We start from the raw sequence: 23928 nt of genomic DNA on the forward strand, positions 1-23928 counted from the left end.
AGTCACCTTCTCAGTAATGGATATACCACTCCCCCCAACAGGGTTTTTTTTTTGAATCTCCTTTGCTGTAGCTGCCAATGGAAATAATTGTTCAGGGATAATTTAAAAGCAGCAAGGAGAGCTGAACATGCTGGAGGAGAAGGCATCATATGCCATTCTCTTTTAAGCTTTATCAAGTGATTATTTTCAAAAGAAAATGGATTTACATGATGGCCTACACTTATGCTGATGATAGGAGCTCAGATTACGATGGAAGAATCTTCTTTTGTTTAGTCTTAGTCTAGTAAAAGATATAATCCATTTTTTCTCATGTGGGAGTGCTTTCCAGCCTTCAAAAATCACTTTACTGGCAAGGAGTCATTTTAGCTACCTGCTCCTTTAAATCCTGCTGAGGAGCTACAAATTGGCTTAATCACTACAATTATGTCCTGTGACCTTCTAAGATCTTAACGTGGTCCCAACAGAGTTTATCAGTTAGTGCAAAGAGGACAGTGACACACAGCACAACTTTATGTGGTGTCACAGCTGAAAACACTGTTGTAAAAGATCTTGTAGAATGTGACTCTGGTGGAATTTGCTCCTCTCAGTTCTTAATTCTTTGAGCTGAGAGAATCTTCTTCCCTAGGAAGTTGTGTGTAAAATACGGATGCTCTTGAGAGCACCTGAATCCCAGCCTTGCCGTCCCAAAGCAGAATGACTACAGAAAGGCTGCCTGTAGGTGTCAGACTGCACAGCTACATAAATGCAAGTTGAGACCAGGTGGGGGTTGTGCTTTGTTTTATTATAAATCAAACCAACCTCACATTTCACCTGCTATACTTAAAAAGTAAAAATTGTATCTCAAATTTGCTCTTGTTCTTACCAATCAACAGAGGGAGAGCTACAGACATATCTATTCCTGTCACATTTGTTTCCCACACCTGTTTTTCTTTCTCAGATGTATTTGCATTAAAAGGTGTTAAACTGTGTGCTCTCTACCATCACTTCAAGACCAGCAGCATAAGCATTTTCAGCCTTCTGCCTCCTTCATTGCACATTTTTCTTCACCACTGCAATAGTCTGCTAGAATTATACACTATCAAATATAACAGGACCTCACAAACCCAAATGAGTTCCAAACCTTCCCTCAGAATAAGAGACCCAAAAAATAGTGTTTCTAATCTTGAGCCTTCCATATGGTGATGATGATGCTAATTATAAATTACTGTTTAATATAGAAGAGTTTGTTACAGAAACCTACTAAAAGAGAAGGGCAAAAGGCTATTAATTACCAGAGATTTTGACACTGCTCTATTTTCCAGAAGGAGTGTGAGGCAAACGGCACTTGACTGCACAACTAGTAAGTGACAAAAGCAAGGTAGTGAATACCTTTTAGAAGTAATAGGTGTGGATCCAGCTTTCCATAAATAGGTGAGTGGACTAGGGGGAAATATTTTTAACCTACTGGCTTAATTAATAAATAGGGGCCTATGCTGGGATAAACAATTAATTACCAGCTTCATGGGTTAAATTTTGTGAAACAAATTTAACTGGCTACCAAATAGAATTAAACCTGCCTTACCTTTATTAATAACAAGATGGCATTCCCATTACTACTGCATACATTGCTCTGCAGCAAAATGCAGTTACCAAGTTGAAAACAAACTTCTTGCTCTTATGTGAGCCCAAGATGGAGGTATTCATGGAGGAGCTAGATAAAATGTGTACTTAGCAATTCCAAGAGGGCTTACTACGTACACTTTTACATTGCTCAGTATTATGCATAAATTCCAGAATTTTCAAAATTAAAAGTTTCATGTGGTGGTCTGAAGTGATCATGTATCCTGCAAAAATGGAAGGCAGTTTGTATACTTAGGACTGCACATACAAATCACTGTGTATGGAAATTCAGAATAGCATTTTTCATGTAACTCTGAACTGTGAACTGTCTTTCCAGAGCAGAGGCACAAGTCCACCTATGTCTGTCAATGAAATCACAGATTTTACCCAAATACAACGTTGTACTTAATTCATGAATTACAGGGGGCAGAAGCCGATGCTGGCAACCTCAGGAAAAGTGAATACCGTTCTTGAAAAATAACCCGATCGACCCTCCAAAAAAGTCATAATATCGTCTAAGTTTCTAAAAACTTTAAAAAACACTTTGTTGTTAAAATAATGATCCAGGAAGTATACTGTGGTAAGAATATTTTTTATATATTTTTTTTACACTTTTAACACTTACAAAAAAACATTCAAACACAGGAAAAAAATTAAATAACTTTGGGAGCAGAACAAATCCTTCTGCCTACACACATACATCAATTCCAAGCTGTTGGCACAAAAAGTAATCCACATTCATAAAACCCTTACTACTATATCAAACATAAGTTAAGTAAATCATAGGCACTATTTTATCAAATCCATGTCTCCACAATTCTGCAATAAGTCTCTAAACACAGAGCCCCATAATTTCCTGATATCAATAAACTGGTAATGCACAAAGGCTTTCTAATAAACAGACAGTCTGTTTTCTCAGGAAGTCATTTGCTGTATTTTGGGGGGAGCAGCAGAGAAAAAAATCCCTACAAAACTTAAGCTGAATTTACCCAAGCAATGAATTACTTAACAATTTGATGCAGCCATGGTAAAACCCCCAATATCGTCATCTAAACTGACTTTAAAAATTTAGATGTCAATCAACTGTTTGATAAAAACCACCCATTAAAATTCACCTTTCTTCAATGAAGACTGCAGCATTGCTTTGTAAAATGCCGAAACATTAAGACTGGGGCTCTAGTGAGAATAAGCACATTTGATCTAGTCCTCTCTCTTGCTGAACAGTGACATGAGATACTGCCATCCACTGCCTGTACCAGCAGGTGGCTCAAGGCTAGATTAGTGGTACGCACTGCTCTATACTGGTGCAAGGTAGTTTCTGCTGAAATCTGACTCAATTACAGTATATTTGATACTCCAACTTTGAAGTCTTAGCGCAGATCTTGGTCTGAGGTGTGAAGTCATCTATCAACCCAGTCTGCTTGAGTGGTTAGAGCTGCAAATTTAGTCTCCACTCCCTTCTATTTGGTTTCTCCCAAGTCAAGTACTATTGCATGGCTTTTCATCCAGGAATATGTTAATGATGTTAAATTCAAGTGCTAGAATTTCAGGATTAGTTATCCTCCTAGTGGTGGGAGTCAAAATACAACAGCAGTCCCAAACTCGGATAACTAATGGGGTTGAAGGCTACCTACCGTCCAATCCAACTTGTAGTGTTTGTCAGTCATTGCACAAAGGATATACCATTCACATTCTCATACTTCATCAACTGTACACCCAAAATACTGAAAAAGCTTCAAACAAAAATCCCTTCCATTTAACTAATCCCATCCAATGTGACTTTAGTTACAGATGTTTGCATGATGTCTTTCAAAACAGAAAACAATGGTTCAAATGCTAAATATATCAGTTGTTCTGAGCAAAATGTGTTAGAGTAAGTCAGAGCCACCAGAGGAATTTAATAGCTTGTAAACAGACATAGCAGGTTTCATACTCTGTTACCAGTAATGTAAGATACACATATGTAAGGCAAAGTACATATTTAAACACACTTACATGGGCAATATCTTCTGTAAAAATATTTACAATTTAAAATAAACCAATTTAAGAAATGGATGAAAGTAAAAAAATAGGATACAGAAAACTCCCTCATACCATGAAACATCACCTAAATGAATATCATTTGGCATCAAGAGTCAACTAATTTCCTTAAAATTTGTATGTTACAAGTGCATAGTTGTGTTTCCTTCTCCTTAACTATCAGCATTTACAGTTGCTGCAGGCTGCAAGCATAGCAGTATGGTATTAGAACAAATTAACATTCTCACTTGCTCTTTCCTTTGTAAGGAAACCTGCTATTAAAAAAGTTTTTCCCCAAATAGCGAGCCTTGTGTTAAAAATGTGGCTACAGTAGTGAAGGCCATTTTTCCTGAGCCAGGAACTTTAAGGTTCGAAAGACTGTACAACTGATATTAAGCCCTTTTGGCAATCAAACATGTAAGAGCATGTAAAGCCAATAAATCAACATAGGAAAGATGCAATCTATACTATTGCATTTGTGTGTTTCTGCTACATTCAAACCTTTTAACGTGATAAAAGCCATGGCTATGACCCACTGTTCTGCCTAATCCTCTGGAGTAACTGCTGATTCTTCCTGAAGGATTTATGTACCACTTTCCCCAATTGGAATCTCATATAATTGTTAAAAGCAGCATTTCCCTAGCACTGTAGCAATCTGTAATCAGGACACTAGCTCTGATTAACGTAGCCTTGCTTCAATAGTACATATTCACCAATCTTTCTGCTGAATTAAATCAGGCTGAAAATGAAGTTTTGGACAATGTATGTTGACAGCTATCCTTGCTGTCTTTCAAGATGGGCATTTCTTTGGCATTCGTTCAGTTTTTGCCCAGACATTGGCCACTCTCATAAATGCTCATATTGATACATTTTTAGCAAGCAAGAAAAAAACCCCGGAACTGATAGCCATTTAATGTAGAAGTGATTGTATGACCACCAAACATCTGATGTTAGATGTCATTAAAGTGCTGCTTTATAATCTCTGCCAGTTTGTGCTAATTAGAGACAGAGAGGTTTGGAATTTCTATAAATCCCAAGAGTCAAATCTGAACAGTTTGTTTAATCAAGCTGTCTTTTAGCCTGGTGAGGAAGCATCCATGAGCACTGGAACTTTGCATTAAGCTTTGCAGGTCAGTAGCAGCCATCTTTCCAACTCTCATCTTTCACGTTGCTATAGGTTTTGGGAGCAGGTAAGGATCTAAAATGAAATGAGATATTTTTCAGTTTCATATATAACTGATGAAGTCTCCATCTACAATACATATGAACTTAAACATTTTATAAATAACTGAAATACACACTTCACTCATTTAATTCTCTGAAATACAGTTTACTTAAGGTAAACTCCAAAGTATTTTCAGTTTCAGGTTGTATGTGTTGTACCTTGGCAACTGCCATGTCAGAAAAAAAGATTGAATAAATAGGCAGAAAACTTACTGCTGTTTTACTCTGTGAAAATGCAAATTTAATCTGCTGACATCTAAAATAGGCCATTTTTTCAGTGATGTATATAAACAGGGAAATCCTTGGTTAGAATATTACATTTTGCTTACATCACATTCTTGACATTCATGGATATTTCAGTTTTGCATTGTGAACAGATTCTGCATTATAGAATCATAGAATTGCTTAGGTTGAAAAAGACCTTTAAGATCATTGAGTCCAACCCTTAACCCAGCACTGCCAAGTCCACCACTAAATCATGTCCCCAGGTGCCACATCTACACATCTTTTAAATACCTCCAAGGATGGGACTCCACCACTTCCCTGAGCAGCCTGTTTCAATGCCTGACAACCCTTCCAGTGAAGAACTGTTCCTAATATCCAATTCAAACCTCCCCTAGTGAAACCTGGGGCTGTTTCTTTTTTTTGGACACTCACAGTTCACTACTATTAACAGCTCCCTCGCCAAACAACTGCGTTTTATTACGTGAAGTTCCATACTGCTCACAGTGCAGACTCCAACTGCAAAATAGTCAATACATACAGAACACAACTCTTCCACTTCACTATTTACCACTGTTTCACCTTTTTGCAATACCAGAGACCAATTGTTTTTCCTTTCTGTTTAGGGAGTTTCTTAATATTTCTCATAAATGACTTTCTTTATGTCAGCTTCTGCTTGACACCAGTGAAAATCCACATTCACAGTTAACAGGCAGTCTCTCTTGCAGTTGCTTTCAGAAAGATGCTGACATCTAACCACTCCTGCATCTGGGTGTCAGCACAATTACCTTTAAGCTGAAAATTCTGCTTTGTCCTGTGGGTTAACTGCATTGATTTTTACTTTAAGTTTAGCAAATGCTATGGATGTCTCCTCTGTCCTCATGCATCTTCCTTCTGGAATTTTCTAGCTGCCCCAGGTGAGAAAGTGTTCTCATCATGGTACCACTAATTGAGTTATGGAGGCAAATAGTTCTGACTTCAGAATGTGTCACTCAGTGACACAAGTTAATTTTCATGTGCCAGCTATATTTTGATAACATTTTACCACATGCAGACAAATTCTTGCTGCCTTCTCAGCCCAGACTAAGACTTTATTACTTACTTCAATATCTTTTATTATTAATTTCACTTTCACTCCTTCACCTTCACATCCTCAACTCAAGATCTTTTTTCTCAGTTTGGATTCAAAACTATAGTGGAAACACATGAAAATACTTCACATGGAGGTTTTTCTGTATCTGTTCTGAAGACCTTGAGATCAAAATATCAGTTTCAGGAGGGCGCAGCACAAATACATGATGTATAAAATTCACTATGAAAACTTAAGACCACCTGTCTCAGACTCACCTGCGAACAGGCTGTGCAAGTTTGCTGCGAGGCACTGGGATGCCCCCCGTGGAAGGGGCACTGGGTCTGGGCAAACCACTCCTCATCCCTGCTGGTCTGGTAAGAGTAGTACTGTTAATACTGCTGGCAGGGCTTGGCAAGCCTGAGCTCTGGGCTGCAAGAGGCCCTGGTGAGGAACTACTGTGTGTCAGCTGTGTGACTTCTGGAGAGGCAACAGAACCGGGTCCATGGTTACTAAATGCTTTCACTGGTTGTCGGAGAGCCAGGGGAGATGGTGCCGCAGGTGAGCGGAATTTACTTGAAGAAGGTACTGGAAATAAAATTCAGAAATTACTTTCAGCTTAAGTTACAGTATAACTGAAATTAAAAACTGGAAATTACTTTATGTGATTATACAAACAATATGGAATGTATAATGGAATACAGCCAATCAAGCAGCAATGAGAAACAGGAATTCAGATGTTTTTGATATAACTCTAATGCTGCATTTGCTTACTACAAGTATTTATTTACCTCAATTTGTAAGTAATCCTAAAAAGGCTGTAACTGTTATATCAGTCAAATCAAAAGAAACAGAGGAGAAGGTACTGGCTAAGAAGAAATTTAACTGCTTCAGAAACATGTGAACCTAATTCCCATTTCTGAAAGAATATGTTACAGAATACAGTATTCTTGTGTGAGACAGTCTTTAAATAGATTCAAAATGTATATTAGCCTTCAAAGATGAAATTTTAAGTGCAGAGCATCCTACTATTTCTTTTATGCTGTTCTTTTTAAACACTGAATTAGAATTCATCTAAAGAGATGGTCACATCCCAAATTTTCTGGCAGATGGAGGCAAAAAAGTTATGAGTCAGCTGTCCTGGCTTCAGCCGGGATAGAGTTCATGTTCTTCTAGTAACTGGTACAGTGCTGTGTCTTGGATTAAGGGTGACATTGGCCAACCCCCAACACCAAAGAGGTTAAGGTGCCGCTATGGAACTTAAACCAGACAACTGTAACAATGTATAGCCTTCTTCTTACATAATCTAAATGATTACTATAACTAACACAACACATGTTTTCAAATACTTTGTATCTGAGTAAGTATGCAAGGTCTTGATATCAAGTACTTTTGTGAAAGGTTAATAAACCAGAATATTCAACGGTCCTTTGATAATGCCAAACCTTAAGCATAGTTCTTCAAAAAAATGAGAAATATTTTCAAATTACACATACTGATCACTATACAGAAAGTTAATTAACATAGTCTTAATAATTTACCAGTTTTTCAAACTGATTAAGGTGGGTCAGTAAGAGTAAACATAGGTCAATCAAATCAATCATGGAACTAAAACAAAATCATGTTTACATTTAGTAAATTTGCATGAACTGTTCTTTTCCCAACTAAACAAATGTTTCATTCTGAGGCCAAATGCATCCTCTTTGACAGATGTTGTACATAAGGAAGCTGGTCCTTAACATAGCTTTAATTATATTTTCAAGATAGATCCACCACGAACGTGAGGAGTGAGAAGAAACAAGTAATGACAGGAATGTGTCATCCCAAATGGGCTATAGAGGAAGTGGTAGTTTTCAGGTTATATTCCAAAGCCTTTTCTTATAAGGGATATCTAGGAAGATTGGTATGTGCCTCATTACAGATGTGAACTTGATTTGATTACTTTCTGCATTATCCAAGAGGGCCTTTCCACTGATCAAACACAGCACAAAGCTGCTCACGGGAAAAGCTGACAAAAAAGGTGGCAGAGGGGTCAAAAATACATGACAGTTGCTAAGCAGCAAGGAGAATAAGGAAAAACCTTAAAGTAAAAGCACTGGCATCAAGCCAGAGGATGGATTAGGGAAAGCATTAACAACAGAATGACTGGACAAGACCAGCAGCAAAGTGCTTCTAGGACTAAGACAGATTATGTATTAGAAGTTTTTAAAACCTGACCTTGCCTGTAACATTGGTGCAATCAAATCTGCAGAATTTCCAAGTGACTCTGGAGTGTAAATATAGGGAGCTTTTATCACTGAACTTCTCATTACAACACTTACTTGGAACAGAAACACAGCACCACATTAGCAACTACTAGCAGAGCAATGGCAGTATATAAAAACTGAATACAGCTTTGGGCCTCTTAGAGGCACAACAGGGAAAAGGATTTTAGGTACAGAACATACAAAACAAAAAGTTGTAACTGCAGAAAGCTTGTCACATTCTCAGTGAAAATAAGCATCCAGTACATTAGTCCTCTCCATTCTCTCTAACTTTCTGCTGACCATATTTTACCATGCTGCCAACTTGAGCTGTCAATTCATAAAACATTTCCTGTCAGCACAGCATTGGAGACATTGCTGAGAGCTGTATTCATTCTGGTACATAAAGAAATGAATTGTCTTCCAGAGCAGTCCACATGATGCAGTCTGGCAAACTGCCTAAAAATTCTGTTCTAAAGAATTTTGTCTTAGAGCAGTTTTGGATATTTATTAAACTCAGTTTGGCCTATTTGTTAGACAGGGTCACAAAGAGCAAGGTGCTGCCTCAGTCAAAGACTATTTGATAATTGTGTATCCATGTGCAGTATTGAGCTAATCCATGTTTTATAAAAACATGTAAACATGTTAAAGGTATTAAGCACTACCCTTAGCCAATTCCAACTCCTTAGAAAGTAAACTAGAACCAACTACAATTAAAACATCTGGCAACAAAACCAAACAAACAAACCCATCCAACAAAACCCCACCAAAACAAAAAAAAAACCCAAGCAAAACAACAACCAAACCCCCCCCCCCCCTCAAAATCCCCCACTAAAACAAAATAAAACAATCAAAACCCCAAAAATGCCTAAAACAACCAAAAAATAAATAAACCCAAAAGGCACTGTGAACTCCTGACATTTAGATTTCCTACCCTCTCTGGATTCTGTCCTGGATTGTGGGCAGCAAGCACGAGGTCTCCGTATGGGAAAGTAGGATGCTGAGAAGCTACAACTTATGTGGCTTCCACTCCAAGGCCAGCTGCTCCACAACGACTTGAAAGCACATGCAATTCTAATTCTAAATTCTACATCACAACCATCATGATGAGATGATTCAGACCAACATGAAAGGACAGTTGAGGTAAAACTATGGGAATCAATAAACTGATCTGTAATCTCAGTACAGGAAAGATGTGTTGGTACCTGTTGGAGCAGGTAGTGGATGGATGAGTACCCTTCCTTTGAAAAAAAGCTGAGAGCTGGGGGTGCTCAGCCTCAAGAAAGTCCTGAGGAGACCTTATCATGGCCTTTCAGTACTTAAAGGGGACTTAGAAGAAAGATGAGGACAAACAGTTTAGTGGGGCTTGTAGAAATAGGACATGGGTTAATAGTGTTAAACTAAAAGAGCATAGATTTAAATAGATAGAAGGAAGAAATTACTTTGTGTGAGGGTGGTGAGGCACAGGAACAGGTTGCCCAGAGAGGTGGTGGCTCATTGGACGTGTTCAGTGCCGGGCTGGATGGGACTTTGAACAACCTCGTCCAGTTGAAGATGTCCTGGCTCATTGCAGGGGGAGGTGGTTTGATTAGCTGACCTAAATTGTTCTGATTCTATGACCTGACTTACACTGGACTGCTGTATAAACCTTAACAAACCTGTTACTGTGAGGCAAGAGTAAGTTATCTGAATGTATTTTGAATTCTTTTACACAAAATGGTAAAAAAGCACCAGTGTCTGTGCGTGTGAAAGGCGTCAAGTTGTATTATGAACAGTATTTTAAGAAACTAAAAAAATCAATTCTTGCTCAGCTGTTCATTCTTTGGAAACAAGAGTCTTGCTTCATTACTGCTCAATACTTCTGTACTCATGAGGATCTCAGATCAGAAAAAAGAAAATCAACACATCAAGGATGATAAAATACCAAATAACTGAAAAGAAAATAAAGCAATTAACTGAAAGGGTCCTCATCTGCAGTAAGGAATGACAGCAGCTATAAATGGGAATATGTAACTGGCAGCACAGCATGCCCTGTTACTCATCCTCTAAGGTTTAATAAATTTTTACAAATAATATAAACTCAAAGAGAAGTTAATTTTCTGTACATTCCCAGTTTCAGACTAGGCCGTTGACCTAATAAGTGTTCCAGACATCCAGATGAAGGCATGGCCAACAGGAAAGAGAGACACAAAGCTTTGCAGAGAAATCAAGATGGTAGTCTTATGCTAAAGCAGAACATTGTGAGAACTTCTGTCTGTTTGGTATGAAGAATTATGAAAACCGTAAAGACTTCCTATAAGCCACATGAATCTGTTTCATGGTCATACTTTGCTAAAAGGATCTGCATGGAATGAAGGTGACTTAAAGAAGTCAGCATTGTTACAGCACTGAGAGAAACACACACATTGTCAGTGACCCTCATGTCTGCACTAAGGACTCCTACAAAGTTTAAAGGATTCTAGCATCTACAGAGCTTATGAATCACTCTCAAGCGAAATATGATCTTTAAAATGAGATCTTCTATACTGTTAACAGACAACAGACTAACTATGCTTAAAATCAAAATAATTAACTTGTTTTATCTTAATTGTGAAACTGAGGCAGTGTCACATAATGGCTGCCAGATTTGATTAAAAATCAGATAAAACATGTCTAATTGGATTAGAGACTCAATATACTTCATTTTCTTAAAAAAAAATCAAGTTCAGCCATTTGCAAACTGAAATATTACATACAAGACTCTCCAATTCCTTGAGAAAAAGAGAATCTAATTACTGTACGTTGGGGTTAACCTTCCAGTTTGGTGAGGAAAAGAGCACAAGCATACACAGAATAAGCTGATATTCTATGCTCATCTTTTTGAAGATCAACTTGTTAGCTTTTGTTTTTAGCACAAAGGATTGTATGCATATTTTCAAAAGTTTTGCTTTAAAAACTGTATTTTGCAATTAAAAATATTCCTATCTAAATATAGCCCTAATGAATATGTATTTAGGAGTCTACTTTTCTAATCTAGATTTCCTGATTAATTCTATAAAGTCACCAATCCTTGGATTTTTTTCTCAAAATACACTCTCCTCTATAACACAGTTTATTTTTAATATTTAGACCAAAAAATTAACTTTCATATAGCAAGGACCACTTGGTTAATCTCAATATGCAACAGCAATTTTATTAATCTAGAACATGTGAGATTTAATGCAGGCAAACGATTAGCTGAGATTTGCTGGAGCTTGATAAGAGGTTGTAAGTTAATTACCTCCTTTTGCAGATGGAGTTTGAAGGAACTGTTTGGTTTTGAAGGCAGCACGAGGCAAATTTTTCTGCCTTTGCAGAGCTGTTGAAAGACAAGAAGTGTTATATTTGTCTAAGAAGATAAGGAAACTAAATTTACTGGGAATTTCAGAATTGCATCCACTTGTGAAGCATCAAGGAACAGAGTGAGTAAAACACTCAAAAAGCTGTTATGACTCTGGAAGTGATGGGGTTTTGTGAATGGTGCTTGCTCATAATGGCAAAGAGTTACAGAGGAGTGTGCCAGAAATTCTGCAGTGCAAATGCGCAGATTCTTGAAGGGTAAAGCTTCTTGCAGGGCAAATAGCCCAAAAATGCAAAAAAAAATTAATACACCAAAGGGAGAACAAGCCGCCTAGCAAACATGCTACAGCAATATGAGTGCAAGATTAGATACAAAGATGAAAATTAAACTGTCATATTTGACTAGCAAGACTAAACTTTTCATTTTTATAAGTGTTTTCAAAAATATTCTAACACTATATAGAAGCATAAATCTCTGTCTAATGTGATCATCATATAAACAAATTGTGTTTTCCAGTCTCCTTTTTCCCCCCCTCTTCAAAAGGGTATGGAAGAGGACTCAAACTTAAAATGAAGACTTAACACTAAGAATTATCAGCTGCCAGCATGACAAACTATTTTTATTGCTTCTTTGCTCCTGTGTCCTGCTTTTTCTCCAGTAATATTCAAGGGCTGGTACTGCTTTGAAATGACCTCACTACCTACCAGTTACCAAGAGAGAAGCCAACGTTCCAAGAGCTGCACAATCTTGGCATGGAGAGAATTACCTATTGCCAGAAGGAACGCATTGACTCAGCATATTTTGACCGCAGCATATTTAAGGGAGGAAGGAGGAAAGCAGTCAAGGAAATAAAGCTTTGCCTACACATAGGCTTTGTAAAATGATAATGTATGAATAAACATCTTTGCTCACCACAGTGTATGGAGTTTTATACCAGCATAAAACTGATTGCACTAGCAAGGTTTATTTCCATAGCAAGAAGGAAGAAAGATGGGGGAAGAACTGTGTATAAAGATCCGATCCTGAGTAAGGCAGCTCAATAATTCTATGCACAATTAGTGAATAAAGAAGGAAGAGTAACTAGAATCCTAATAATATTAGTTAAACTCTTTCTAAACTTGGTAGTATATAGTAATTGCCATCACCTTTCCTATCCTTTAGTCAGTGCAAAACTCACAGTATTTTATGAACTACGAAAGTTCCTCATGTGTTTTAATGTGCTGAAAATATACCTAAGGGATCTATTCAGTTTAATCTTAATAACTAACTAAAACTGTCATTTCCACAAACAGAAAAAAGGAATTAAAGTGTTCATAAACATAGTAAAATGTTCATAAACACAGTAAAATGCTGCCTGTGTCTATTAAGACTAAAACCCTTATTCCTTCTACCAACTAGAATCTAATGCAAAATAGCATGGGGCAATATGCAATTCTTATTCAACTTCTAGCACATGGTCTTCCAAGAAACTTTTAAGGCATACAATCAGCAGCCAATTAAGCACAGTATGATCTTTAAAAATGAGCACAATTCCTAGAAATTTACTGAGGCAGACCAGTGACCAATGTGTTTCAGTCCTCAAGTATCCCACTATACCAATTTTTTACTGAATCAGTGTTTTAGTTACACCACACAAAATTAAAAACAGCTTCTTCCTTCATATTTTGAATTTGTTTTGCCCTAATTCACTCAGATTTAAATATGCTACTGCACATGGCAGTTTTTTTCCCCATCATTATTCACACTTCTGGCAAGTCAGAGATGTGGGATGATAAGGAAAGCATTTTAAATACCTATATATCAAATTACTTCCTTCTCAATGGAGACTCTGGGAAACAGACACTCAGTAGCTAAACATTTCTGTGTACTGAACCACAGTCCATTTTGGGCAATGCTGAGGAAAGATGCAGTTTGGAGTGCATGCTTCTCCACAGTATTTGCTGCTCTTGAAGTGCTCCGTATCCTGTGACCTGTCACAAAAGGGGGTGTGCTGCATACATGTAGTTACATTTACTTCTGATCAACTGAACTAGAATATTTAGTTTCCTCAAAACTTCCTCTTCATCCTGTTACTCTGAACATGAAAGCAGCTGACTCTTGGCAAGAAAACTTGTCACTTTATGGACAGTTTGAACAATCTACAGCTCTTTGGGAAAGCATATTTATCTCTGCCTAAAGATTTAACATCCATGTGCTCATAGTGCCACTAAGCACAAAAGCATCACACACAGTCCAGTAGAATGCAGGGAGCTCCTACACGGAAGCCACACTACAAGTGCTATAGCTTTGCACACTCTATGTGGTGCAAAGACTTCCCCTCATTAACACTTTAGGTAATTCCTATTCCTTGGTGAACACAGCACAAATATTATCATATTTTCCAGTGTTTTAAGGTGACGTATTTACTAACTTTCATATAAAAAAGTACTTTCTGCATAATGCCATGGAGAATCAGATGTAAATGAAGATTCGAATTGTTACAACCGTTATTGAATTCAATCAATCTCTTTTCAAAACCAATTTGGATTGTTCATCACATTGCATCTAAAACTTTAAATGTCCAATGCTTTCATATATTACTCCTGCACTTCTAAACATATAATACGTGTCTTCCCTCTCCTCTGTAAGCAAGTGTGTACAATTTGTCTATATAACCATAAGAGGAATTATCTTTTCAGAAACTTACTGGATTCCTAGCTCATTTTTGAATGCCAGCAACCATAGCAAGTTCAGTATTGCAGCCAGAGCAAATGTGCAAGTAAATTATGAATTGCAAATCCTTGACAAGGAGAGAAGGAGTGCCCTTGGGTGCCAAGCCAGCATCCTTGTGAAAGTAAGCTCATGCAAAACTAGCAGCTGTATGAGGAAGCTCGAAAACCCAAGACCCAGAAATCATTGCCAAGGGAAAACAAAAATTTGCTGCAATTTAACAGTGCTTTGTGCAAAGTGACAAATACAAAACCAGTAAAACAAAAAGTATACAATAAAAAGGACACAATTCTGGAAATTTTTATACAATGTACAGTTTTGCAGAAAAATTTTTAATCCAGACTAAGCAAAAATACTTACTCATTGACTTCATACACAAACCGTTTTACGATTGTCAATAGCAAGACTCTGACAAACATCTGTAAGAGCAGGGAAACTGTAAAAGCTAGAAATCTGGGCTTCATTAATGATACTTTGCTTACATTTAAATGTAAGTTGGTCTAGAGTGGATCACATTTGGGGAAATATTCCATGAAAGGCAAACAAATTTACCTAATCACTTCTCTGATTCTTAATGCATTCACAAGTTGAAAAAAACCCAAACATATAACCACAGTCAACCCACTTTGGTTCCTGCAATGAAGTACTTGCCTAAATATCGAATACTGAGACTTCTGTTGTCTGATCTATACATGAAGGTTCACCGCAAATGTATTTTTAATTCTGGAAACAGTCCTCTAGCTAACTAAACTGCCCTCTGTGTTCTTGCCTTTCCAGTTCACTCTATTTTAAAACACCAAATAAAATCTGTACAGATTTTTACTACAAATAGCTTTCCTTTGGTTTCTTTCAGGTAATTTTGATTATTCTATCACAGAACTAGCACAGCTGGAGAGCTGCTGTCCAACTGCTCCAAGTGCTTTATAGTTTGATAAGCCTGACTAACAGCTAACAATTCTGCATTTGAACTAGACACACGCCCTTTCAGTTGGAAATCCCACATTCTGAAGAGTTTGTGAAGGGTGAAAGGAGGAGGACAAGGTAAAAAGACACTGGGGTAACCTGTATGAACAATCATAATGTCACAGTAACTTCTTTGACTACACAGTCCCTGGGACTGACTGTCCACACAACTCTTGCATCTGGTCTGAGTCACTACAAAGATAGAACTCACGTAGCAACTGGCATGGTTTATATTCCTTATTCTGTATTTACCTGCATGGTAATGGAGTTTGACTGCTACTGGTAGCATTCACACACTTTTGCAAGTTTGAAGAAGACCAGTTAGGTTTATCAGTATGCCTTCACTGTTCAATGGGTTAAAAAACCCCTAGTTTAATTCACAAATATTATTTTACATTTCCTGTCAAATATTTAGATTACTGATGACTTATCATGGAACTTTTATAGTTCAAAGCTTTACATATAATAATATTCATAATGTATTCTTCCCTTGAAAATGTCACACAAGGTTATTAAATTCAGAAACTTGTTTTAAAATAAAATGGTCAGGAAATATTTAAACAACAGGAACTGGCAATATTGACATATAAAGAAACACTGAATATTGAAGTTTCATTTGCTTTGACTTCTTTAAGGTCACCATTTGCAGAGAGATTAGCAGCATTCTTGTATCAGCAGTTCACTTTTGGACAAAACAGCAGACAGTAGTCCAGCAATGGGCCAATTTGTTTCATGAGACACAGGCTCATCCAAACCTTTTCTAGGAAGTAACTGACACTAAAAAGTAAATAAAAATGGCAACTGAATACGTAACTTCCAGGTGCCAAAAAACCCCCAAAACACACAAACTGCTGAGAAGGGTTAAACTTAAATGAACATTTTCAGATCAGGTTTCACAAGTTAAAAAACCAAAACCAATAAACAGCATACAGGTGTTTATTCAGAGCCTAGTAAAAAACCAGTATCTGATACATCCAACTACTTTATTTGTACTCTGTATATTACTTCTACATATACTTTTAGGAAATTATGAATGACACGTCAGTAAGAAATCAGACTTTTTTTAATATAACCAGTACCAGATTTTGTGTACCAAAAAAAGCAGATTCACACAGGTCTGATTAAAAATCAAGATTAGCATCTCCCATGTAGCATGCAATGTTTCACTTTGCCATGAAATTGGAAGATGGCCAAGTGCCATCACTTAATTCTGAAATGTACACTGAAGTGGCACTAAAAGTACTTACTGGCTGAGGCTTGAGGTTGAATGCGAGGTATTCCTCCATTTGGCACTTGAAAGTTTGAGTCGCTTCTGCTGTTTTTCACAGACTCAGCTTGGATGTTAGATGTCCTGGACAGGTTTGGAAGACTACGCCTTAGCTTTTCTGTACGAAATAATACAAAGATACCACAACATGTAGTCTGATACTGGACCAAGGTCAGGTTACGAGCCTGTAGCTGAACCCCAAATCTAACTAATGTAAATGTTAGCCACATAAAACTAGACTGCAATTTAAAAGCTTATTTTGTTACATTGATGCTTCTCAGATTATTACCTACAAAATATTTATCTAAAAAAGCAAGAATGTACATTTTTCACCTGTCGTGAAAAAAGTCAAGCATATTGTCTTTTGAAATTGAAACATAACTGGATTATGATTGTCTGAGCTTTGGAAAACTGAACAGACAAACCTAATTTGCAGTTCTGCTAATTTTCAAATTATTTACCTAGAAAGTGATTTATAACATAATGCTTGCTTGAAGAGTAAAACCATAGTTACTTGAGTAAATTTTTGAGACTGCTTAGTCCCATATCAGCTCATTATACAACAAATAACAGCCACCCACTTGGAAAGAACCTCTTTATACGCAGCTTTCAAAATTATTGAAGTGTCCAGTTATATTTCATCTTTCACATATGACTTGACTATCTACTCAGCTAATACTGATTCTTCAAGGGCCTTCTAACATTTGTACCATTGCTCACAGAATACGAAAAGATGCCACTAAGTATTTCTCAAGTCTAAAGACAATCTGCATAGCTCTAACCCATGCAGAGCTTGGTTGTTGACATACTTTGGACAGAAGACTGCAGATGCCTTGACAGGATGAGTGGCCAACCTGATTCTGCAGAGGGATGCAGGGAAGAAGTATGTTAACCATGCACAAGCACTAAAGATGAAAACAAACCTAAATCTTCATTGATCGAATAGTCCTACAAGTGTACTTTTGCACTTAGCAGTTTGCACTGGTTTTTCACTGTTGAACCCTATTTACCCAATCTCCAACCATTCTAGACAAAAAACCCAAAAAAAATAAAGAAAAAAACCAAGAAGATGAAAAGCTGAACAACTTTTTTTGGCTGCTGCTGTATCAACCCTGAACATCCGGGCAACATTCAACTCCACAAAAACCACTGCAAGAGAATTCCTTGGAAGTGTTTCAGAAACACATGATCACCCTGTCTCTCATGGGGTACTTTTGTTGCCGCTCATATAGCATTCATAAAGACTTTCAGGAAATCCCAGAAAAGAATGGGAAAGGAATTCTCAACTAAGTCACAGTAAAACTGATTAGCTTTTGTGCTGTGGATATCTAAAATTTCCCTGAGCTGGTATTAATAATAAGGGGAATTCTTACTATCTGTATTTATGTCCTTTCTAAATTTAAGACTTGATTTGGCATGTAAAAACTACATTTTCTGAAATGGGAATACATTTGTGAAATTTCTGCCCAGTTAAAGGAGTTGTTGCTAGATTGCTACCAGTAAAAAAAACATACATTCAAGAAGGAAAATCATATCAGAATTATGCTATTTTGTTCTATGCCAATATAATACAATTGCACTGAGTTTATGCAAGCTTTATTTTTTATCACACAGCAGTTTACACAGCTTTGACATATCTAAAATATCCATCAAATGCATGAGTTAAGTACTAATAGTTTTAAGGCCATGTTCATGGTGAAAAAAATTCAGAGCCCTGTGCTGGCAGAAGAAAGCATTCAGCTGTTTCACAGGGTACAAAAGCATGGCTAAATTGACATGTTACTCTTATTTGACCACAGTTACTTTCCTCTGCATTTTATTCTTTCATCTGCAAGGCCTAACGGTAGTGAGGAATGATAGTTTCCCTGCTTTATTTTTGTGCATTTGCCTGCCAAAAGTAGACCTTGGTCACCATGAAACTCAATTATACTCAGTGACTAGATAACATCTAAAATAAATCTATCAAATCATATGACTGTAAGGGTTTCCCAGCAAAACTCAGGCTCTGCTTGCTCTGCTTCTTCAACAATTCACAGATTAAACCATGTTGTTACACAAGCATATAGTTTTAGAACTGCACACTGAGCAGAAACTACACAACTACTTGTGTGATGAATTTGAGAGAGTTTTTTACCTTCACTTTTGACATTACTAGTCTGTAGGTCTGTAGGATGTCCTTGAAGCGACAGACGAGGCTGCTGTAAACGGCTGATCATAGGCTGTGGTGACGCTCGACTGTACTCTATGCTTCGAGCAGGTGAACGGGAGCGGGGTGAGTTTCTTGGAGATTGTTTTGGTGAAGGCCAGGGAGAACTGCGAGGTGATGGTGAGAACCTGCTAACAGCAGGGTGCACTGTGTGATGTGTGCCATCCTCCTCATCTTCTAAGCTCTGTGCATCCAGCTCCTGATCACTGAACGTGCCTCGCCTTGTAGAATTGCAAGAGGAACCAGAACTACGCCGAGAAGCAGTTGCTGCGTACTCTTGCCGGAGGCCTAGCAACAACAGAACATTGTTTACTTGCTTCCAGCCCACAAAGGGTTCCAGCTACAGAAAGTGCATACAAATAGCTAACCAGTTTCCCAACTCAGATTTGGCTCACCTTAACTCCTGTTATTTGAGGCATTAAATGGATTCAGGTTAGTACTAAAAAGTTATCTACCAACTAATAATGACTTGAAATAAGGAAACGAGTTAATTCCTTTTCCTAGTACAGCAATCATCAGTATAGGTGTGTTGTGTACTTGTTCCTTTCTGCTCGAAGGCTAGATACCAGGAACACAGGCTACACCTTCATTTTGGTATGGTACAACATCCTACAACAATTATAGCAGCCACAATGAAATGTCTCTTGCAATATGTTAGTTAATGTAACCAAAAGAGCAACATGATAAGCTACCCCTAGAGAAACTTGAGTTGCTACATAAGTGGTCTTCAAAGTGTGGTGTTCACACCCCCAGAGATACGCAAAACAATCCACTGGTGTACAGGAAAAAAATTGTTAACCCAGTATTTTGAAACAGCATTTACTTTGTCTTTATTGCATATTTTTTTAATTTATAATTTTGTGTATATTCGCATATTTTCGTGTACCTAATAAATTAGAGTAGTACATGTATATAACTTACTAAATAAATATATATTGGGCATTGGTTTTGTTTTTTCCACTGATAAAGATACACAGTAAAACAGCCTGGAGACCACCCAGTTAGACAACTGAAATTATTACCACTTTTGGCAAACTCAGAGGAATGAAAAGACAGTCTCAATTAAAACTATAAAGAGAGACATCTACATAGGTGCTTTTCTTAACTATTTTTCACCATGGGGGCTTTACATTTTGGTGATTTAAATTATGCTTTAAGCACTGATGTCAACAAGACAGGATTACATCAGGAAGGCATATACCTCCTGAGAAGAATGGTGACAAGCAATAGTTCACTCTAACAACCATCCTTTTAGCAAATACTCTCTGTCTCACAAATTCATACTCTCCAGCAAGTTCTGTCCATTGTTGCTAAAGAACATTTCTGCACAGTAACTTCCTTTCCTTAGCCTGGAGGCTGAAGTCCTCAACCAGCTTTCTCACATGATCTACATTTGTACATCCATAGTAGAACATCCATCCCTTTTCCATTCCTGCTAAGCAAGCCCTACTGCAGTTATTCAATTAAAAAAACCCCAATGGCTTCACTTCGTTTTCAGAAAAAAACAACTTACTTTCTTCCTGCATTCGTGCTAAAATTTGCACATCTGTAACATCATTTAACTTGTAATTAGATCCAATAGAGTCTTCATCCATCTCCGATGCACTTAATTCACTGTCCAGAGAGGACTGCGGACTTAGCGGAGGATTTCTATCTCCTGAACTTTTAAGATGACCTGGGGAAAGAAAATAAAGTAAGAGGAAATGTTATTTAAAAAAAAGGAGCGGGGGGAGGGGCCGAAAAAGATAAGCTTCATTTCCTATCCTAGTAAAAGAAACACCAATCTGACAACACATTATTACTGAGATGTTGAGTCTAACAGAGCATTTGAAACATTTCACTGCTAACCTAGGATGAAAATATAATTTACAAAAGCAGAGCTTAGCCATTATCTTCTAAACTTTATAAATTTTATAAAATAATTGAAATGGTATTCAGACAAATAGTAGCATATAATCTGGTCTATCATACCATGTTTCAACTGCTATGAAGTTTGCACACTTTACAACAAAAGCAACTGCCATACCTGGTTCCATTTGTGCTTTCATTCTCATCTCTGCTTACCACCTTTTAAGATCTAAGTTTGAATATAACTTTCTTAATGATAAGGACATGCTGATCCAATGAGTACTGCTTCAGTTTGGAATGCCTAAACCACAGTTTATCTGAAAATACTACCTGTTCCACACACACACTCCTTTGCTAAACTATAACATGGAAACTATAACAAGGAAAAAACTTCCCCTTTGCTGTCTTATGGCTGACATCCCATTGCCTGTCACATCTCTGTCCCCCAGGCAGATACACCATTGTAGCACACAATGCAGATCAGAGCTAGAGAGATTAAAACCAAACCTGGGGAATGGCTCTGGTGCAGTGCAGGCTTCCCTACAAGTCCACAGTGAACTACAGATGGGATTGTCAACGCAGTGTTTTTTCACCTTCCCTTGTAAGCAAACTTGAGCTAAAGTATATACAATAAGCCAATAGTATGACTTCAGAGCAGAGATATGTTCCACGCATCAATTTTTCTCATGCAAACAAAGTGTCTACAGTACAGAATAAAGGCAGAAAACATGACCAGAATTTAGCGTTTACACTGATGGCTGCAAAGCCTCAGTGAATGCTGTAAATTAAAACACCTGCTTCTTCCTTAGAGTATACTGTTCACATCTCAGCGGTACTGATGGATACATTGCATACCAAATGTTTCAGTTAGTAAACCCATTGCTTACTATCTCTTGCAACTGTAGTTCCAAAGACTTCACAACTAGCAACCCCTAAGGTCTGAACAACTACATAGAAATAAATAACATCCCAGTCAATTACATGGTCAATTCCAGAAGCTACTTACTTATCTTGGGACTCCACAGAACTAATGTGTTTAGTCTAACTTCCAGTATACATCAGTGATTTCTGGGACACGGACATCCAAAGAAAATATTTCAAAAGTATCTCATGTCAGAAACTCTGCAAAAAGCCTTTGCTAAAAAGCTTAAATATTCCTTTATGCAAATATCCTACAAAAGACTGACAAATTATTGGTGTTTTTCTTATTCTAGTTCAATGCAAAGGTCATCTACTTGAGCATGTTTTTGAAAGGAAGAGGAAGAGAGCGACAGACAGACACACACTCACTCACCTGAGGTACCAGGAGGTATGAGCTGTTTCACTAAAGCAGATTTCACTGGTGTTGAGGACGGAGAGTTGAAACCACTGCTGTAGGGGCTACCAGTATTTGGGCTATAGGAGCTCGTGTAACTGACTGCACTGAAAGGGCTGCTGTACAAACTCTGCCTCTTGAGAGCTGTAGGAAAGAGGAGAAAACTGATAAATTATACTGAAGGAACCAATGAAAAATTAATACAACACTATATGATATCTTCAGTGTGTTTAAGTACTATACAGTTCAAGTAGAAAATCTCAGTCACCAACAAGTTTTTCAACTGATTTCTTCACCCTCTAGATATAACCATATCATGAAAGGACTGGGAAAAGAGGACAAGACAAGATAGTGATGAGTATTTTCATTGCAGACACCAAACCACTACAACTGATCTCTTCAAGATATCCTGTATAGGTGTTGGGAAGCAGGAGGACAGTAGTAGCTAATTTACACTAACATACATCCTATGTAGGGCAGTCCTGTGGTGTAAAGGAGAGCACTCTGGACTCTGAATCCCAAAGACCTGAGTTCAAGTCTCAGTGGGGACCAACCCCCAGGCAGTTCAATGCCTCCCTGCCATTCAATCCCGTCAGATCTCAGATGCTCAGTAGGGTCAGCTCTGGTTAGTATCGGGTGCTGTGACAGTCCCAAAGACTTCACTGGCACTGTCTAAGCTCGCTCAGCCATAGCAGATGAACCTCAGGACTTAAACGGTGGGGCCAGTTCTGCGCATGCTGTGCCTCACCTAAAACATCCACTGCGCAGGCTGGAAGGGCGCACCCAGGTGGGAAGAGCCCTTCCCAAATCTTTCTTCGCTAAGTCTGGCCATACATACACATCCTATGTACAACTGCATACAAATCAGAGCACACCACGAAGTCAAGTTCTCCAGAACTCACAGACCTGTCCTGTCTACACAATACAGCACTTCCACAGAACTAAGCAATGTCACCTATAAAATTTCCCTAAGCATATGCTAAAATCAAAAAGCATTAAGCCAGGAAAATGCTTCTGTTTATTTCTGACTGTGATGATCCTCTGAGGCTAAACCAAATTGACTGTAGGGATTATTCCCTTTTGTTCTAACATCTTGGGACTTTTTGTCCACAGGCTTCAATCTCATATATAAGAACTAAATTTGGTACTTCCCCCAGCCATTTATTGTAAATATTTCAATGCTAAAGTATTTTCAAATAAGTTTTAACCATTGGTGAACATTGTCAGTGTGAGACTGCAATTTCCCCCTCATTGCCAGGTGTATGATTTGCATAGTTACTTAATTGACTGTTTTGTTCAAAACTTTACATTTTTTTTAATGTAACAGAAAATGGAATTTCAACAGGGGAAGTGGGTACCAAGGAAAATTTGAGCACTTCTGGTTAAAATCACTTCCTTCATCACTGAAAGCATATTTATACAGAAGTTTATAAAAGAACAGATTAAATCACAAAATATTAAGCTGAAAACTAGAGATCCAAACTTCATGGTATGTAAATCTAGATTAGATTAAGTTGCAACACACCTAGCTGCAGAAAGCAAGTTATTTAAAGAATATTGTGTGACATTTCTACTAGTGAAAATAGACTTCAATGAGCAAGGTAACAAACAATTAGGTTACTGATGGTCATGGGCAAAAAAGAAAAAAAATCATTAATGCTTTGACCTTACAAGAAGCCAAGAGACTACCATTGCATGTAATGCTTTCAGCAGCAAAGCCTGCTTTGGCTTCTCCTCCCAGCCCCTGTGCTCTTGATCACCACACCTCCTCAATTGTCTAGTACAAACAATGGTGGGGCTGCACCATTATCTGGTCTACTAAAGCAGATTTAAATTAAAAATACCTGGAGTATTTTAACTGATTGCATCACTGAGTGAGTTTTCAGTAGTGCCCTAAAAACTCATGCCATCCAACCATGCTGATG

At 37.7% G+C, this 23928-nt stretch overlaps 1 protein-coding gene across 2 annotated transcripts in view; it reads right to left on the minus strand.

Moving 5' to 3' along the window:
* Positions 1 to 2172: 2172 nt before the first annotated feature.
* SLAIN2 (SLAIN motif family member 2) overlaps positions 2173 to 23928 on the minus strand; it is a 35000-nt gene continuing 13244 nt past the window's right edge. The window contains exons 3-9 of one of the 2 annotated variants that reach the window (XM_071556526.1): positions 21983 to 22147; positions 20354 to 20515; positions 18769 to 19128; positions 16615 to 16752; positions 11636 to 11713; positions 6412 to 6721; positions 2173 to 4816 (exon numbers count right to left, since the gene is read on the minus strand). In XM_071556526.1, coding sequence (XP_071412627.1) covers positions 4750 to 4816; positions 6412 to 6721; positions 11636 to 11713; positions 16615 to 16752; positions 18769 to 19128; positions 20354 to 20515; positions 21983 to 22147 — 1280 coding nt within the window. In that variant the 3' untranslated portion in view covers positions 2173 to 4749. The remainder of the gene's footprint in view (positions 4817 to 6411; positions 6722 to 11635; positions 11714 to 16614; positions 16753 to 18768; positions 19129 to 20353; positions 20516 to 21982; positions 22148 to 23928) is intronic. The other variant, XM_071556527.1, reaches the window with a different exon arrangement.

Source organism: Pithys albifrons, chromosome 5, assembly GCF_047495875.1.
Source record: "Pithys albifrons albifrons isolate INPA30051 chromosome 5, PitAlb_v1, whole genome shotgun sequence".
NCBI lineage: Eukaryota > Metazoa > Chordata > Aves > Passeriformes > Thamnophilidae > Pithys > Pithys albifrons.